Source organism: Elgaria multicarinata, chromosome 11 (genome assembly GCF_023053635.1).
Source record: "Elgaria multicarinata webbii isolate HBS135686 ecotype San Diego chromosome 11, rElgMul1.1.pri, whole genome shotgun sequence".
NCBI lineage: Eukaryota > Metazoa > Chordata > Lepidosauria > Squamata > Anguidae > Elgaria > Elgaria multicarinata.
In genome coordinates, this window is record NC_086181.1 from 37330448 (window position 1) to 37348725 (window position 18278).

General features: G+C 44.0%; 2 protein-coding genes across 2 annotated transcripts; both read left to right on the plus strand.

Moving 5' to 3' along the window:
• The first annotated feature begins 3031 nt into the window (after positions 1 to 3031).
• On the plus strand, positions 3032 to 3988 carry LOC134405737 (olfactory receptor 2D3-like). Its single transcript, XM_063136987.1, has one exon. It carries the CDS (start codon positions 3032 to 3034, stop codon positions 3986 to 3988), a length of 957 nt encoding a protein of 318 aa, XP_062993057.1.
• A 5206-nt stretch (positions 3989 to 9194) lies between these two features.
• LOC134405738 (olfactory receptor 2D3-like) lies at positions 9195 to 10139 on the plus strand. The gene has a single exon (XM_063136988.1). It carries the CDS (start codon positions 9195 to 9197, stop codon positions 10137 to 10139), a length of 945 nt encoding a protein of 314 aa, XP_062993058.1.
• Positions 10140 to 18278: the final 8139 nt, after the last annotated feature.

Genomic DNA, 18278 nt, shown 5'->3' on the forward strand with positions numbered 1-18278 from the left:
AGGGAACAGAAGTGTCCTTCTGGGGCAGTGAAATACACACCACTTGCATAACATTCAAACAATAGAATTTGCATTGCATTTCTCATCCCCCCAAATATTAGACATACAATCTTGCTCCATGCCCAGTATAGACTCATCCCTTCACCTCACCCATCCCAGCTCATATTTCTAATGATGGTATGAAATGCCTGAAACCCAAGAGATTCAAGTAACAAACAACTGTTAATGGTCCAGAGGAAAGCACCAGGGGGAACTGAGGATCCGCTCTGGAGTAGATGCAGAGTCTTTATTATGTTACTGAAATTCGAACCATGGGAAAGACTCTACGAGAAAGACAAAAGTCAGAGTGCCATCCATTTTTTTTTAATGCTGAAAATAGTCAGGTAGTTGATGAAGTCAAGTTGAACCTCACCATGGAAGGCTTTTAGATGTGGTTGGAACAGCATCTAGCAGGGATGCTGACCAACCACATCTTAAAAGGCCAGGATCTCCGTTGCATGTATTTGGACTGGGATTTTAGGTCATAGGACTGGGAAAGAATTGACTTGGAGCCCTGCTAGTATCCATCTAGATTTCTCTTCAGGATCAGACTCAGGATGAATCTTGCTTTTCCTGTTCAAGGAGAAGCTAGATTTCCACACTGCTGATTATCTGGCCCTTGTATCTGTCATAACCCCCATCTTTCCCCTGCTTGGAGCAGGGCTAGGCGCAACACTTCCTTGTGTCAGTCAGGAGGCTGCCTTACTCCCGTACCTTGTAAATTTCAAAGTGTCAGAAAAAAGAAAGACAGAAAGAAGAAAATCAATATTTAATTTGTTTTCAAGGTAGCAGCTTGAACACTAAAGCAAAACAAAAGCTAAAGTGGTTCACTAAAAGAACTGGGAGGAGGGAAAACAAATCTGTGTTCACTTTGGAGCCAAGGAGAAGTGTTACTACAGTTGCAAAGCCAGGAAAAAATGGATTTGAGACTGAAGCAAAGGAAGCCCACCCTGGCCCCTGTACTCAGATTTAGCTAGAAAGATCTGCATGCTTTCGGCACAACACGGATGAAGAAGCTACTACAGACGTTAGGCTATTGAGAGTGTGTTTTCCAAGCATCTCGGGGAATCCTCCCCTCAGTAGCTCTGGTAGTGAGAGGTAAAGTAGCATTTTTCTTGTACTCACTGATGGTCCAATGGTTTTCCATGTGATGGTTCAATATCTTACGTTAGACCCTGGTTGATAGCTGGTTAGCCATTGTGTGAACATAGTGTTGGTCTAGATGGACCCTTGGTTTGATTCAGCACAGCTGTTCTTAAGGGAACCTTTTCCATTGTGGAACTATTCTTAAAATGAAAAGGGAAGTGTGAAAGGAAAACTTCTCCTATCAAAATCTCTGGAGCAAGCCAGTTGGACAGTGTGCATATCCACCTATTTAACACACATTGTAAACAAAGAGTTTGCATGTAGCTTAAGACTAGGCTGACCATATGGAAAGGAGGACGGGGCTCCTGTATCTTTAACAGTTGTATAGAAAAGGGAATTTCAGCAGGTGTCATTTCTATGCATGCAGCACCTGGTGAAATTCCCTCTTCATCACCACATTTAAAGCTGCAGGAGCTATACTAGAGTGACCAGATACCAAAGAGAGCAGAGCAGAACATAAGTATGGACCAATTTATCTCCCAGATCTGGAGTTCTTTGAAACCCCACCATGGGGGGACTGCTGCGGCCTGGTATATCTTGAACCTAATGCCAATATTTGTGCATGATAGATTTAATATATGATGACAAAGGGCTAAATTTCAGAGACCAAAATAATCTGTTGGTCCTAGTTTTTGTATCTGGTCACTCTAGTATAGCTAGAGTGGGCTCCTGCAGTGTTAACTGTTGTGATAAAAAGGGGTTTTTTCCAGGTGCTGCATGTGTGCCAATGTCACCTGCTGAAATTCCGTTTTCTATCCAACTGTTAAAGATACAGGAGCCCTGTCCTCCTTCCCATATGGACACCCTACTTAAGACAGTTTTCCTGGAGAATGTACTGGAGAGATGATACTTTAATATCCCAATGTAAAGAGAGGTGAATAGGAGCAAGCATTGGTTTAGATTAGGGGTAGACAGCTTGATTTCCTTCAAAAACTTTGGAGTACAATGCCATATGCTCCAGACAGCACACCCAATGGTCAAGGATGATGGTAGCTGCAGTCCAAAGCATCTTGGGGGGGGGCGCACTGGGTTTAATATCCCTGGTTTATCATATTGTAACTTGGCACACAGTAGGCACTAAGTGCAATCCTATTCAGGTTGAATCCAGATTGTGTCCTACTTAGAGTAGACCCATTGAACTTACATTAGTCATGACTTAATTAAATTCCACTGATTTCAATGAGTCCACTCCAAGTATGATTAATTTGGATCCAACCATTCTGTCTATTCAGAAGTAAGCCCTACTGAATTCTTTGGGCTTTACTCCCAGGGAAGTGTATATAGGATTACAATCATTGATCTGCATGTCAGGGGCCTCTTGCTGCCCCCTCCTTTAATGGGTATGAGAGAAAGACCAGCTACACCTTCAACCTCCAAGAGAAACACTAGAAGGACCATCACTCTTGGCAAACTTCAAACCACACAACGGTATCCAAGGGGCATCAGGCGCTTGACAAGTAAGAGCAGAGTAAGCAAATACAACACCTTAAGTGGTGGTGGTGGTGGTGAGAACATAGGGTGTCAGATTCAGACTTGGTCATGCTTAGATCAGACCTACCGAAATCAGTGAGACTTAAGTTATTCCTGATTGACTTGCTCCATTTTCTCTGCTAAAGTGACAAGTAGATGGAGCTGGTGTCTCCCTGTACGTGCTCTGTAGAGAGTTTGGACTAGGATAATGATGCACACACAGTTGGTTTGGTTGTTGTTCTTGTTGTTTTAATTATTCTTAATAAATTGATGATGTGTTGGGGTGCAACATATGACTTGTTTTAGTGTTATCCCATTCCAAGAAAACTTCACTGCCTTTCACTGTTGCTCCTTTTTCTGTAGGCAGAAGGCCAAGATGGGGGAGAACTTCACCACTATCAAAGAGTTCATCTTGCTGGGACTCTCCAGTGACCGAAAGACGCAGATTCTACTCTTTCTGGTTGTCCTCATCATCTACTTGCTCACCATTATGGGGAATCTGCTGATCATCATGCTGGTGAGAGCTGATTCCGCCCTCCACACACCCATGTACTTCTTTCTAACTCAGCTGTCATGCCTGGAGATCTGTTATGTCACCAGCACTTTGCCGCAGATGTTGGCTCACCTCCTGTCTGGCAACGGAGCCATCTCCTTCACTCGTTGTGCAGCACAGATGTACATCTCACTGGCTCTGGGTGGCACGGAATGCCTTCTTCTGGCTGCCATGGCCTACGACCGCTACTTGGCCATCTGCCATCCCCTGTTATATGCCATCGCGATGGGCAGGTGGCGTCAAGTGCAACTTTCCTCAATTTCTTGGGCAGGTGGCTTCCTCCTTGGTTCAATAAATGCTGGCAGCACCCTTCGCCTCCCTTTCTGTGGCCCCAACCACATCAACCACTTCTTCTGTGAGCTGCCAGTGGTTTTGAAACTTTCATGTGCTGACACTCACATCACAGAGGGTTTCATGTTTCTAGCATCTGTGCTGATGCTCTTAATTCCTGTTTCTGTCATCCTGACATCTTACGGGCTCATCCTCTCCTCAGTATTGCAGATGCGGTCAAACGCTGGACGGCGCAAAGCCTTCTCCACATGCGCCTCCCACCTCATTGTGGTCACCCTGTTCTATGGCACCGTCATTTCGATGTACATGATTCCCCGGTCGAGTTCTGCTCCTGATCGCGACAAGCACATAGCAGTCTTTTACATTGTGGTCACCCCCTTGCTCAACCCTGTCATTTATTCTCTGCGGAACAAGGACATTCATGGGGCAGTGGCCAAGATGCTTCAAAAATCAGGCTTTGAACAAAAAAAAATGAGTGTTGCCTTGTAGTGTAAATAGTATGCCATAGTTTCTTGAGTGTTGGGTTTTGTCTTGGGAGACCAATGTCTGCAGAGTCACAAAATTCACTCAATGGCATTTGAGTTGACCTCCATTTCTCAGTCTAATCTACATTAGGAGACCAGAAATGAGGTCATATTACTTCTCAGCCTTAGCTGGTAAAGGGCAAGGCAAAGACGGTGGTGCTGAAGCCATTCTTGCCATACCCAGCAGGTTGTTTGCCCTGGTTGGAAGGTATAATCTGAAAAGAGACATTGACTATCTCCATACTTGGTCTACATAAGAAAAGGTGATAGCCACCTTTCACATTTTGGAAGAGATGTAAAGGTGGGACATACCTTTTAAAGATAATAATAATAATAATAATAATAATAATAATAATAATAATAATAATAATAATAATAATGTGTGACGTTGAATGGGCTGCCCCATTTCAGATTGACAGTGGTTGTGGGATTTGTCACATTTGAAATGGGCCCTTTTAAATCTCCTTGTAAATAGAAATCTAGAAACACAAGAAAAGAGCTGGCCTAGAATCTCTTTCTATCGTCTGCAAGATCTCTACTGGTCAGGATTTGTCAGTTGCTAGAGCAATGAAAAATGTGATCCCCTCACAGGCAGTTTGACATGGTACAGTCCAGTGTTCAAAGTAAAATTGTAGTTCAAACTTGAAAGTGAAGTCTTGGGGTGCAGTGAGGCTTGGTTTCAAGTCTCACGGCAGTGATCAAATTTCTGATGAGACACTTCTTTTGGAGCCAAATAAGGTTCAAAGTGCAATAAATAAATAATTAAGACAGTTATTTAGACTCCATTCCTTCAAAGTAGTCCAGAGTGTTGTAACTCAAACTTGCTCACAATTGTCAACATCCTAAGTACAATAAATTTCCAACACAACAGAAAACAGCAAGATAAAAGTGAATTTGTGAACTGTTATTATAGTAGGGTAGGATATGGAGCTCAGTGATGAGGGAACTACTCATATCTCAGGAAGTTTTCATTAAGATACCGATCCTTTCATAGTCAAAACAGCACAACCCATGCACATGAGAGCAATATCAGCCTGCATGGGGGGAAACCTATGCTTTGTAGGAATACAAAAATCTTTAGGAACAACAACAACAATAAAAACTAAGATGGCATCCCCCACCCCCAAACAACCCAATGGACTGAGCATACTCAGTGAGCATAAAATGCTGAACTGGTGGGAAGGAAAAACAGTTGGAAGAGTACTGAGCAGGAGAAGCATTTAATGCTGCAACATTTTGTTTACAGGTCTCACTTGCACATGAAATAGATGAATATCAGGATTTTCTCTTCCTCCATTTTCTTCTCCCTTGTCAAGAAACTGAGAATTCTTTGAAAGCTATCATCATGGAAGCAAAGTAAAATATACAACGTTAAGGTAGTCCATGTAGGTACGCTCACCAAAAATTCCAATGGCAAAATTCGGATTTGTTTTTGATCATGTGTATTAGAATGCATACAACTCTGGTTGTTGGCTAGCATAGACTTTTGGCATCTGATGGCTGCAATCCCATATGCACTTATCTTAGGGTGACCAACTGTCAGGATTTCCCCGGATTTGTCCTGGTTTTTGTTCTTTCCATGGTGTCAGGGGGGATTTTCTATAATTTTCAATAATGTCCTGGAATGACACACCTTCCTCTTTAAGGCTGCCATTAGCATGGCAGGAGGGAATGACATGCTTTCTTGAGGCACATCATTCCCCCACCCCGAGCTCCAATTGAGGTCTTAAAGGGGAAAGTGGGTCACTCGTGGACATTATAGAAAAGGCCCCAATTGGAGTGGATGGTGGTGGTGCAGGATGAAATCCTTTCCCCTCCTCCACTCCAATCGGGTTCTTTAAGGTGGCGGGGGAATAACGTACTTTCTGCAGGACTCAGAAAGCTGCTTCCCCCCCCACACACACTAGGTGTCCTCTTTTTTGGTTTCCCAAATATGGTCACCCTAACTTATCTGGGAGTACACCCTTTGAACTCAGAGGGGCTTTCTACTGAGTAGGCATGCATGGGATTGCACTGGAAACCCTGTAGTTCACTGTAGTTCTTTGCTGAAATGTTGAAAGAACACCCCCCCCATTGTTAAGTCAATCAGTCAATTCCATTTTATTGTTTATAATGCTAGATCATCACAGTATAACATTTTAATTGCTACATCAGGTGCTTGAATCCGGAGAGGTTGAAGTGAAAGTTAATAGACTGTTAAAGGCCCCGTGGGGAAGGAGAACACCAAAGGGATCTGAGCCAGACTTGTCAAGTGGATTCACAGTCTTTATTATCTTACTGAATACTCAGACTTTTGACAAATCAGAGAGAGGAACTTGACAACATGTCTTCTTAAGCTGATTATAGCTCAAGCCAAGCTGTGTTAGGCCACACTTTAGAAGACTTTAAGAATGGGTTGGAGAAGCATCTGTCAAAGAGGTTTAGAATCCATGGCTTTGCGATAAGAGCACGTACTTTGCATGGAGCTAGTCCCTAACATCTCATCATCTTAAAGGATCTCAGGTTGAAGTACATAGAAGGACGTCTACCTTTTGCTTTGGAGAGCTGCTACACCAAGCAAGATAGGCAATGCTAGCTTGGGTGAACCTTTTTTTGGCTAACAGATGTTAAATTCTAGAAGACAGGCAACTCCTCAGGAAAACTCTGCATTATGATTTCTTCCAACTTCCTTCTTTGGTCCCAGGGCATGATCTGAAGGCACATGAGGCAGCCACCTTACTGAAGCTAACCAGGTCTTAGCTTGGAGGGGAGACCACTTAGGAACCATAAGCTATCTTGAGTTCCATGATGGAAGAAAGGTAGGATATAAATATAATAATGGCCAACAATAGCCAGCTTAGCATCAAATTCCCAACAAATAATAGACACAACCCACCTCTTTCTTTGTGTATACTTAAATGTATCCAAAGCCCATGACTAATGTCAAAGGAATTTTGTTTATTTGTTTGTTTAAGCTGTGCACAGAATTCAGGAGTGAGTTAGTGGTGGAAGCACAGTGACTGAAGTAGCAACATATGTAGAGCAATCTTCCTGGGATCAATTAAAAACAAAAACAAAAAATTAGATGGGGGATATTAATCAAATAACTGCCCCAGGCCCTTGAAGACAAATGAAGAAGGAAGGCCATCAGAAATATGGTGGGGGAAGAAGACCAGTTGGCTGTCCTTCCAGAGTTCCTTATGTCAGTACAAGGAAGAAGCAGGAAGCTCTATCCTCGGTCTTGTTACTTTGTATGTTGGTATGAAGCCTTAGCTAGGAAAAAGTATATACTTTCTGGTCACATACAGGAGGAACAAGCCACTAGGCTACCAAGTTCCTGCCACAGACAGACTTTTGAAGCAGCATCAAGAAACCCCTCCATCAGTAACCCTTCTATCTAGGCTTTGGAGTCACTGATAATCCAGTTTAAGCCTTATGTCCACCACCACCCCCAACTTTGACTGAGTCCCACCCAGCTGTTACACACCTTAACAGATGCCAGTCATGTGAGAAACTTCTTCTCAGCTGTTGCAGAACCCCTGGGAGAAGCACAAAGGTATGGTCTCATTCTGTTACTTGGAGGTCAAACTGTGGGGGAAGGAACTTGGCTTGTTGGTTTAGCTGAAATTCATTGACCTGGCAGAAACATTTGCTCTGGCTCACGCTCAAATACTTTAAAAAATGTGGACATTGTCTATTTTGAAAAACCGTTCATTTCACTTTGTGTACTGTGTGTAGTGGATAGAAACAGCTTGATAAGGTTCCTTTTGACTTTAAACTGGTTCTCTCTTTCTTTTGTGAGGTCTTTACAGCTCTCCTATCAACTACAAATGTGTACAAAACCTGAAGTTGCTATGGTTTGGAAGGAGCTTGGGAAGGGTGACATTGAGCCAAACAAAAAATTACCTCAGAAAGAGGAAGCGTTGAGCATTCTATATTTTTCTACTCCATTCCCTCAGTCAAATTAGTGAGTGGTGGTGTGCTTTTTTTAAAAAAGAAAAACAATACAAAAGAAAGAAACAAACCGGGAGAAGACCCATATCTCTGCTTTCTCATCCAGTTTGTCCCAGAGCAATTATAATCTTAACAACCTTCAGTTGAATGGGGCGTTTGATTTTTCACATTCTTATTTCTTCTTCCCCGATCTTCCCTTTCCCTTATGGGACCTGTCCTCCTTAGACTGCAATCCACAGATAGGGAATTGTCTTCCCCTAAATGTATTGCTTGGTGCCTAGTGAATACTTTAGCTCTTAATATGCAGTCAGTAATAACTTGGAAGCTCACACCTGACTGAAAATATTTCAGCTCTATGGTTTTGGTCTAATAGGGTATTATTATTATTATTATTATTATTATTATAATTATTATTATTAATAATAATAATAACAATAATATATTTATTTCTTACCTGCCTCTCCCTTTGGATCGAGGCAGGGAACAACATTAGTATAAAAATACAGTATAAATCAGATACATAAAATTAATTAAAAGAGCATATAAAATCAATACAACATCAACGTAACAATCTCCTGTGTGGCCACCCGTCCCAGCTTCTTCCCTCTATTTATTTATTTATTTATTTATTTATTACATTTCTATACCGCCCAATAGCTGGAGCAAATAGCGAGGATCAGTAGAGGGAAGTAGCTGGACCAGGAGAAATCGGGGGTGGGTGGGGGAGTGGGAGCAGGGTCCCCCCCCCACTTAACTTTTGCTGGAGCGTGAGCGCACTCCAACTCCTGTAACCTTTTCAAAAAATGGCCGCCTCCACTCGCACAGCGTCCCTGCTGCCATCCCAGATGTTGCGCTGGCCATTTGAACACGGGGGACGATCCTGGAAGGAGGTAAGTCTAGGATTGCCCCTTCTCCCTCCCTCTACAGCTGTATGGTGAAGAAAGGGCCTTAGTGAAATGTTTTCCCCAATTTCTTTGCCCAGAAATAGGTGGAGGAAGTTCAAGAGCCTTTACAAACAGCTGTAGAGTATTCAGAGAATTGAAAACCACGTTGGGATTTATTATTATTATTATTTTTTGCTGCTGTTTGGTTTATGATAGTGATGTTGAACTTGATAGCTGGTTTGGGGCTTTCTCTAGTGTTTTTGCAGAGATGCCCAAACAGGGCTAATTTTAGAGTTCCCAGAGAATGTTACTGTCTCTCATGGTTGCTCTTTTTCCTGTTGGCAGGACACTCTGATGGCACCTGAGAACCTCACCTATGTCACAGAGTTCATCTTGGTAGGACTCTCCAATGACCGGAAGATGCAGCTTCTGCTTTTTGTCATCGTCCTCATCATCTATTTACTCAGCGTATTGGGGAATCTGCTAATCATCATTCTGGTGTGGGCAGACTCCTCCCTCCACACACCCATGTACTTCTTTCTGATACACCTGTCGGGCCTGGAAATCTGTTATGTCACCAGCACGTTGCCTCAGATGTTGGCTCACCTCCTGTCTGGCAACAGAGCCATCTCCTTCACTCGTTGTGCAACACAGATGTACATCTCATTGGCTCTTGGTGGCACAGAATGCCTTCTTCTGGCTGCCATGGCCTATGACCGCTACTTGGCCATCTGCCATCCCCTGTTATATGCTGTTTCTATGGGCAGGTGGTGCCAGATGCGACTTACAACAGCTTCCTGGGCAGGTGGCTTCCTCATTGCTGCAATAAATGTAGGTAGCACTCTTCGCCTGCCCTTCTGTGGCCCCAACCTTGTCAATCACTTCTGCTGTGAACTTCCTGTGGTTCTGAAACTCTCATGTGCTGACACCCATATCTTGGAGGCTATGATATTTGGGGCATCTGTGCTGGCCCTTTTGCTTCCTGTATCTGTTGTCGTGACATCCTATGGGCTCATTCTGTGCTCTGTGTTGCAAATGCGGTCAACTGCGGGACAGCGCAAAGCCTTCTCCACATGCGCCTCCCACCTGGTGGTGGTCACCATGTTCTATGGCACTGCCATCTCTATGTACATGAGACCTCGGACACGCACAGCTCCTGATCGTGACAAGCAGATTGCTGTCTTTTACATTGTGGTCACTCCTGTGCTCAACCCTATCATTTACACCTTGCGGAACAAGGATGTCCATGGGGTGGTAGCCAAGGTGCTGAGAAGACAGCACTTTGAACAAAAAGGGTGAGTGTTGAGGTCTTGTTTAACTGGTCTATATATTGCTCAACTGGGGCCAGTTGCTTACCATTAATGCTACACTAGTTTGGTTGGAATTTCTTGACTGGGCAAGAGAGATCCAACATGAGGACATAAGAAGAGCTGGTTCAGGCCAGAGACCTATCTACTAAAGCGTCCTATTTCCCAGAGTGCCCATTCAGATGCCTAAGGAAAGCCCAGAAGCAGAACACAAGAGCAACAACCACGCTTAGAGCATGGACATGTGCAGAGCGGAAGCCTAACCAGGGGGGATTCTACACGTCGTACTGAGGGCGCTTGCATGCGACCCCAGTGTGCCCCCAAAGCGATCGTGTAGCTTGCCTGTTTGAAGAGACGAGGAAGAGGCGTCCTTGCCGCCCCCGCCCACCTCCCCGCCGCCCTCCTGCTGCCAGCGAAAGAGCCAGCCGGGTCGGAGAGCTTCTTCCGCTCTCCACCCCGCCTTCTTCCGCCAAGCTCTCCGACCCGGCCGGCGAGGAGGTAGGTGGGCGGTGGCAGCGGCGGTGGCAAGGACGCCTCTTCCTTGTCTCTTCGAACAGGCAAACTACACGATCGCTTTGGGGGCACACTGGGGGCACATGCAAGCGCCCTCAGTACGACGTGTAGAATCCCCCCTGCTCAATAGAAGTGGCCCCAAACTTTCTATTAAACAGAGACAAAAGTTTTATTCAAAAGGGATTGGTTATTTCAAGAGGTCTCTGGGTGACAATGTGAACTCTCTCCCTCTTAAACTATTTGTACACGCAAACAATTAATGTAGGGAAGGGAGAGCATATAATAAGACACCGGAGAAACAAATACTTTCCTATAAGAATTGTTCTATGGATGACATTTTGGAGGTGGGTCCAGAACATAGTGGACCTCCAGAGTTGATAGGACCTGGGTTGCAGCCCTTTCACATGATCTGCTATTGGTGTGCAGGAGCTACTCAATGATCCACTAGGTCTTTTTGCAATTCCCCCAGTTGATCAGGTCCGGATGGTGGCAATCAACCTGAATGCGAGTCTTCCTGTACATCCTACTCCATGGATAGGCCATTAGGTGAAAGCCATTATTGTGTTCTTTCATTCTACTATAATGGGATCATATTTTTTTTCTATGGAATTAGGCAGCCAACAAATTTGGGCTTTTTATTTTTATCTATGTGAATATTTGAGCTAGTTGTTATCCAGAGTAGAGTTTGACATGCCATTTTCTTCATTTTAACTTTCTTTCTTTAAAACGCCCTTTTCATTTTGTGCTTCCGTCACCCAAGAGGCTGAGGAAGTAAGAAACAATAAACTGTTAATGACCTAGAAGAAAATACCAAAGAGACTGGTGTTGTCCCCATGGAGTAGATCCATACTCTTTATTATCTTCCAAAAATCTTGAAATCTTTCATGAACCACCCAGGGGAAAGCTAGCATGCAAGCAAATCTTCTAATGCTGAGAACGGTTAGGCTGTTGAAGGAGAAGTCGTGTCAATGCTCACCTTAGATATTTTTTAAAAATGGTTGGAGAACATCTGTCAAGGTATTTTTGGAAGGAGGGCATAGAAATAGATGATGTACCTAATGAACATAATTGTCCCTGCCATCTCCCATAAAAGGGCATAGAGGGACATCTATCTAGACCTGTATTAATGTATTGGATTCCCTCCCCCTTTTTGATCTGTTACTGTTTTTAATTTTGTTTAAACATGTTTTTAATTTTACTGTAGGTTTAATTCTATTTTAACTTTTGTAAATTGATATTTATATGCTTTAATTGTACATGTTTTAATTTTGTAAACTGCCTTGAGTCCCAGTACTGGGAAAAAGGTGGGATATAAATAAATATAATCATCATCATCATCATATATTGTTGTAAACCGCCCAGAAAGCTTCAGCTGTAGGGCGGTATATAAATGTAATAAAATAAATAAATAAATAAGTATCTGAGGCTGGGAAGATCTACTACTACTTAGAATTCGACACTGCTAGCATGGATGGACCTTTTGTGTGACTTTATATAAAAGGAGTATTAGATGCCAGGGAAACCACAGGAAAGGCTGGGTATCATAATTTCCTTCCAGACACTTTCGAACAGAGTTTCTGAAGGTAGATAATAGCAAACTAAGCAACTTATTCCCAGCCAGTAATATATATGTTCCATGCATTTGTTAGGGATCTGCATGTTCATTGAAAGACTTGATTAATTCTAGAGGACCTTCAGATACTCCTTGTGGTTTTTTTGGCTAGCAATTTTAGATGCTTTCTGCTTTCATACTGGAGAAATAAGCCACTAAGCCTTAAGTTACTGAGATGCGGACAAGGGGAGGCTTTTAGAACTACCAGAAATATACCCTGCATAAGAGTTGGTGCAGATTCTTCTCTAACACTACCAAAGGTCAGTCCACTGAACTTCCATACCACACACAGACACACACACTCAAATTGTACTGGAAAACTGTATGACAGCCACTCAGGACTTGGATGCTTTAATGCTAACAACATGAGAACATCCATCTGGCTTGTTGAGGAACCCCAGGGAAAAGCATGAAGGTAAGAGTACATTCTGCCATATGGAAGTTTTCAACTATGTGAAAGGCTGTCATGTAAAAAATAGAACAAGCTTGTTCTGGTTTGCTCCTGATGGCAGGGCTAGAACCAATGGGTGAAAATTGCGGAGGGACTGGGAAGGTTTTGGTTCAACTTTAGAAAAAAACTTCCTAACAGTAAGATCTATTTGACAATGAAATTGGGTGCCATGGGAGGAGGTGGGTCATCCTTCACTTGTTGCACCATATCTGAGAAGTCTTCCATTAAAAAGAAGAAATGGAAAACAGTTTTGACCATTGGGAAAATGCTCTCAAAAAGGGAGGGGGTTATACCAGCACAATATTTTGGCCCAATTTTCATGCAGTGTATAGCTAATACAGTAGCATCAAATTCTGTCGCCCACCTTGATCTACTTACACATTTTTAAAATAAATATATTTGGTATATTTGAGAAAACAGGTGCACACTGTATTGCGAGGTTGAGAGGGAGTGTAGCATGATCTTTCTTCCTGCTGCGTAGAACTCAGTAGATAGTAGTGGAGTGAGACTGGGGAGAGGGGGAGAGAAAAATTAGGGGCCAGGATTAGGCTTAGAGATAGTTAGTGACAAGATAAATTGTCACTAAATTCTCCCAGTATTTTTAACAGTCTATAAATTAATTTTAACTTTGCTGTTTTAAATTTGTATTTTTAATTTGTATTTTTGCATTGCTGCTGTTTTTATCTTGGTTGTGCTTTTATATTGTATTTTATATTATGGTTTTACACTGTTGTTTTATACTTTGAATTGTCTTAATTTTGTAAACCGCCCAGGGAGCTTCGGCTATTGGACGGTATAGAAATGCAATAAATAAATAAATAAATGGGATTGGAGAGGGAGAAAAGTATTAAATTAAAGGCTGGTGGCCTTTAATTATGGTTTTAATTATGGTTTATATTAGGGATGTGCTCCGCTCCGATTAGGAGCGTAGAAGCAGTAGCGGATTGGCCTGCTCCGCCTTACCCAGAGGCGGAGTAGGAGCGGACCGCGGACCCCCTAGAAGCAAGGCGAAGAGAAGCGACCATTTTTCGGAGCTCCGAGTTCAGTCGGAGCGCTCCGGTCGCCATCTTGAAAACATTTCGCCATAGGATTGCATTGCGGCAAATAATCGCGCATAACTACGTTGTTTTTGAAGCTATCGTTCTGGAAATTCTTGTGCACAGAGAGTCGTGGATGGGGGTCATTTTGAGACCACTCTCACCTCTCTGCGTGCTGTGGTTCACGTGCAATATTTTTTTAAAAATCGGGTCAACCGCGCGGCTCAAACTGCGTTTCGGCTTTTCGCCCATAGGATTGCATTGAGGGAAAGAATCGGGGATAACTGGGGGGGGGTTTAAGCTATCGTTCTGAAAATTCTTGTGCACAGAGAGTCGTGGATGGGGGTCATTTTGAGACCACTCTCAACTTTCTGCGTGCTGTGGTTCACGTGCAATATTTTTTTAAAAATCGGGTCAACCGCGGGGCTCAAACTGCGTTTCGGCTTTTCGCCCATAGGATTGCATTGAGGGAAAGAATCGGGGATAACTGGGGGGGGTTTAAGCTATCGTTCTGAAAATTCTTGTGCACAGAGAGTCGTGGATGGGGGTCATTTTGAGACCACTCTCAACTTTCTGCGTGCTGTGGTTCACGTGCAATATTTTTTAAAAAATCGGGGTTTGGGTTTTTTTTATTTATTTTTTTATTTTTTTGGAAGCGATGACAGGCACATTCAACTCCCAATCCTGATGAGAATTGATCTCCTCAGAAAGCATCCTCCTCCAATCCCAGCGTTGGAGGGGGGACTAAGGCAGACCCACCCTGAGAACTTTCTGTTTTGTGTCTCTTTGTGGGTTGCCGTTCGTGGAGGGAACACTTAGTTAGTTAGTGCTCCTGCTTTGGACTTTGGAGATAGATTAGGATAGGTTTAGTTTGGCGCGTGTGTGTGTTTGTTTGCTTCTTTCTGACTTGTAGCTTAGTTTGCCCTGTGTTTTCCCCTTACTTTGATTTAATATAAACTTTATTTTTGAATTTTGGAGTGTGTGGTTGGGTTGGTTGCCCCCCCCCCTTCCCTGTATTAAAGCCTGACTGTTCTGCTTTTGTGAAAGCTTTCTTTTGAAAGCATACACACACTTTTTGTCCCATTTCCCTACATTTATATTCTTAAACATATTTTATTATATTCTTTCACATAGTCCATTAGTATATATTCTCATACATATTATATTAGTATTCATATTTTGTTCTTCTTATAGTAGTGGTTGGTTCTTTTTCCCCCTCCCCTCTCTTAAATCCTGATTGTGTTTCCTTCTATCTTCTATATACCAAATATACCAAAAAAATTGGATTCTCTTTTTCTTCTCTGTGTAACTTCGACGGAGTGGGCTGCTTTTGTCAAGTTCAACAGGCAGCCACAGATTGAGCATTTTGGGGAAAGCATACGCACACCATTTCCCTATTCTTAAACATATTATTATTATATTCTTTGACATAGTCTTAGTAGTCTATTAGTATACATTCTCATACATATTAGTAGTAGTATTCATATTTTGTTCTTCTTATAGTAGTGGTTGTCCCATTTCTTGTCCCATTTCCCTTCATTTATTAGTAATATTCTAAAACATATTATTATATTCTTGTAGATATTCTTAGTAGTATATATATATATATATATATATATATATATATATTAGTATATTCTCATACATATTAGTAGTAGTATATTTTATTGTTCTTGTCCCATTTCCCTACATTTAAACATATTATATTCTTCTTATACATATTCTTAGTAGTACCTTATACATAGTATTAGTAGTATTAATATTTTGTTAGTCATCATGAAAAGAGGAAGCAGGCGTGCTGAAAGCAGCAAGGCTCAGTCTGCCAGCAGTAAGCAGGCTTCCTCTCCTCCTGTGAAACTCAAACGGGCAACTCCTTGGCTGACTGCTCCAAAACAGAAGCAGGACAAGCAGCAGGCAGAGCCACTCTCTTCTGCAACTTGTGCCCGGCGTTCTCTTTTTGAGGGTGGGAATGGGAAAAGTGCCCGTTTGCAAGAGGCACGTGGCAGCAGTGCCATTAGAGGAGGAGGAGTATCCCCAACTCCTTCATTCTCCTTTCAGCCCACGAGCCCGCTGATGGACCTAGACGAGGTCCTCAGCACAGTGGAGGGGGGGGAGGAGGAGGAGGCGGTGGGCCTCCAGGATGTGGGGGCTGAGGAGGAGCAGCAGCAGGCCGAGGCTCTCTCCCCAGTCTCATCCCACACCCCTGTTTCTGTGGCAACACCAGAGAGCTCAGGCGGGCAATTGGTGGTGTCACCACGGAAACGAAAGACAAGCATCGTGTGGGACCACTTTGAGTTGGGAGCGGATCCCCGCTTTGCTGTCTGTCGCCACTGCAAACTCAGCCTAAGCAGGGGTTCATCGACAGGGCATTATGGAACCAGCAGCATGAAGATGCATCTTCATAGGCAGCACCAGGCGATCTTGCTGGGGAAAGAGGCGGGCAAGGCGACTGGTTCCAGGGGAAAGCCGAAGGCTGCTGCTGGCACTGCCACTCTAAGCTCTCCATCTCCCATCCCCACAAGGGTTAGGCAGGCAACCCTGCAGGACATGGGGTGGGGGAAGTATTGACCCACAAGATGGCGTTTTCCAATGCCCACCCAGGGTGCTACTGTGTTGGGGCATCTGCCGGGACTGACTCCTCCCCAATACTAGATCTATGACATGTCACTCTGCCTGCCCCTCTGCTAGCCTGTCCTCCTCGGTGACCGACTCGCTGGGATGGTTTGCGTTTGCAATGCGTGACTAACTGCAATGCTGGCTTAGAAACCAGCCATCACTTCCTTGTGCCCCCAGAAATGCCCGCAGCCTGCCTGCCTGCCTGCCTGCCTGCCCGCCTCCCCCGGGGTGCTGCTGTGGTGGGGCATCTGCCAGGACTGACTCCTCGCCTACTCTGCCTGCCTCTCTGCCCGCCTGGTGCCTGGTTTGCTCCCAATCGTCCTCCTCTGTGCCCCTCAAGGCGTAACTGCTGGCTTAGAAAGAAAGAACCAGCCATCTTTGCCTCACTTTGCGCCCACTTATGGGTTGGTTTGCTATGCGTTAGTGCTCAAGCCATCCTTGCGGCACTACAATGCATGCTGCCTGCCTGCTTTCCCTCCCTTCTCCCCTTCCCGCCTTGCAGCGATGGTGTATGTGTCTTGCTTTGACTAAGGGGAGAAGTCCTTCCTGCGCTCACTTAGACTTTATCAAATTCAATAATCCCTTTTTCAAATGTGCCAGAAGATTTAGGGTTATCTCGTGGCATGTTGGGATTGCCTTGGAACTGGCCCCATTGAGCTGTCTGCAATTGCAACTTTAAATCCCTGACATACTGGAGTGTTCAAATTTCAAAAGTTCCCCTAACATCAGGGGATGATGGGATTGCCTTGAAACTTGGTGTCCATGGGGACACATGGGTAAGCTGTCATGGGACCAAAGGATAGGTTTCTAACGTGCAAATTGACGTAGTTGTAGAATGGGACTTGATTTGGGGTGAGTTAAAAAGTTTAAGCCGCGCCAAAAATCAGGGGATGATGGGATTTGCTTGCAACTTGGCGTGCATGTGGACACATGGATAAGCTCTCATGGTGCCGAGTTTGAGGTTTCTAACATGCAAATTGACGGAGCTATCCCAAGGGGTGTGAATGGGGTGCCCGATTTTCATAAATTCCCCAAAAATCAGGGGATGATGGGATTGCCTTGCAACTTGGCGTCCATGTGGACACGTGGATAAGCTATCATGGTGCCAACTTTGGGGTTTCAAACATGCAAATTGACGTAGTTGTAGAATGGGACAATTTGGGGTGAGTTAAGCCATGCCAAAAATCAGGGGATGATGGGATTTGCTTGCAACTTGGCGTGCATGTGGACACATGGATAAGCTCTCATGGTGCCGAGTTTGAGGTTTCTAACATGCAAATTGACGGAGCTATCCCAAGGGGTGTGAATGGGGTGCCCGATTTTCATAAATTCCCCAAAAATCAGGGGATGATGGGATTGCCTTGAAACTTGGCGTGCATGTGGACACGTGGATAAGCTATCATGGTGCTGAGTTTGAGGTTTCTAACGTGCAAATTGACGGAGCTATCTAAAGGGGTGTGAATTAGGGTTATGGGAGGTGCGTTAGAGGGTAGAGCCGCGCCAAAAATCAGGGGATGATGGGATTTGCTTGCAACTTGGCGTGCATGTGGACACATGGATAAGCTGCCCTGGTGCCGAGTTTGAGGTTTCTAACATGCAAATTGACGGAGCTATCCCAAGGGGTGTGAATGGGGTGCCCGATTTTCAAAAATTCGCCAAAAATCAGGGGATGATGGGATTGCCTTGAAACTTGGCGTGTGTGTGTATACGCCCATGAGGTGTCATGGTGCCAAACGTGAGGTTTCTAACTTCAACGGAAAAAAAGTTGTTTACTTTTTTAGCTTTCAATGCAACCCTATGGGGGGGCAAAAACGGAGCTCCGGATCCGGATCCGGAGCTCCGAGCGGAGCGGAGCGGAAGTGGGCGGAGCGGGGGCGGGGCGGAGCGACCCGCTCCGAAAAA

Excerpts from the sequence above, each read along its gene's own strand:
- LOC134405737 (XM_063136987.1), top strand. The coding sequence starts at position 3,032 with ATGGGGGAGAACTTCACCACTATCAAAGAGTTCATCTTGCTGGGACTC.
- LOC134405738 (XM_063136988.1), top strand. The coding sequence starts at position 9,195 with ATGGCACCTGAGAACCTCACCTATGTCACAGAGTTCATCTTGGTAGGA.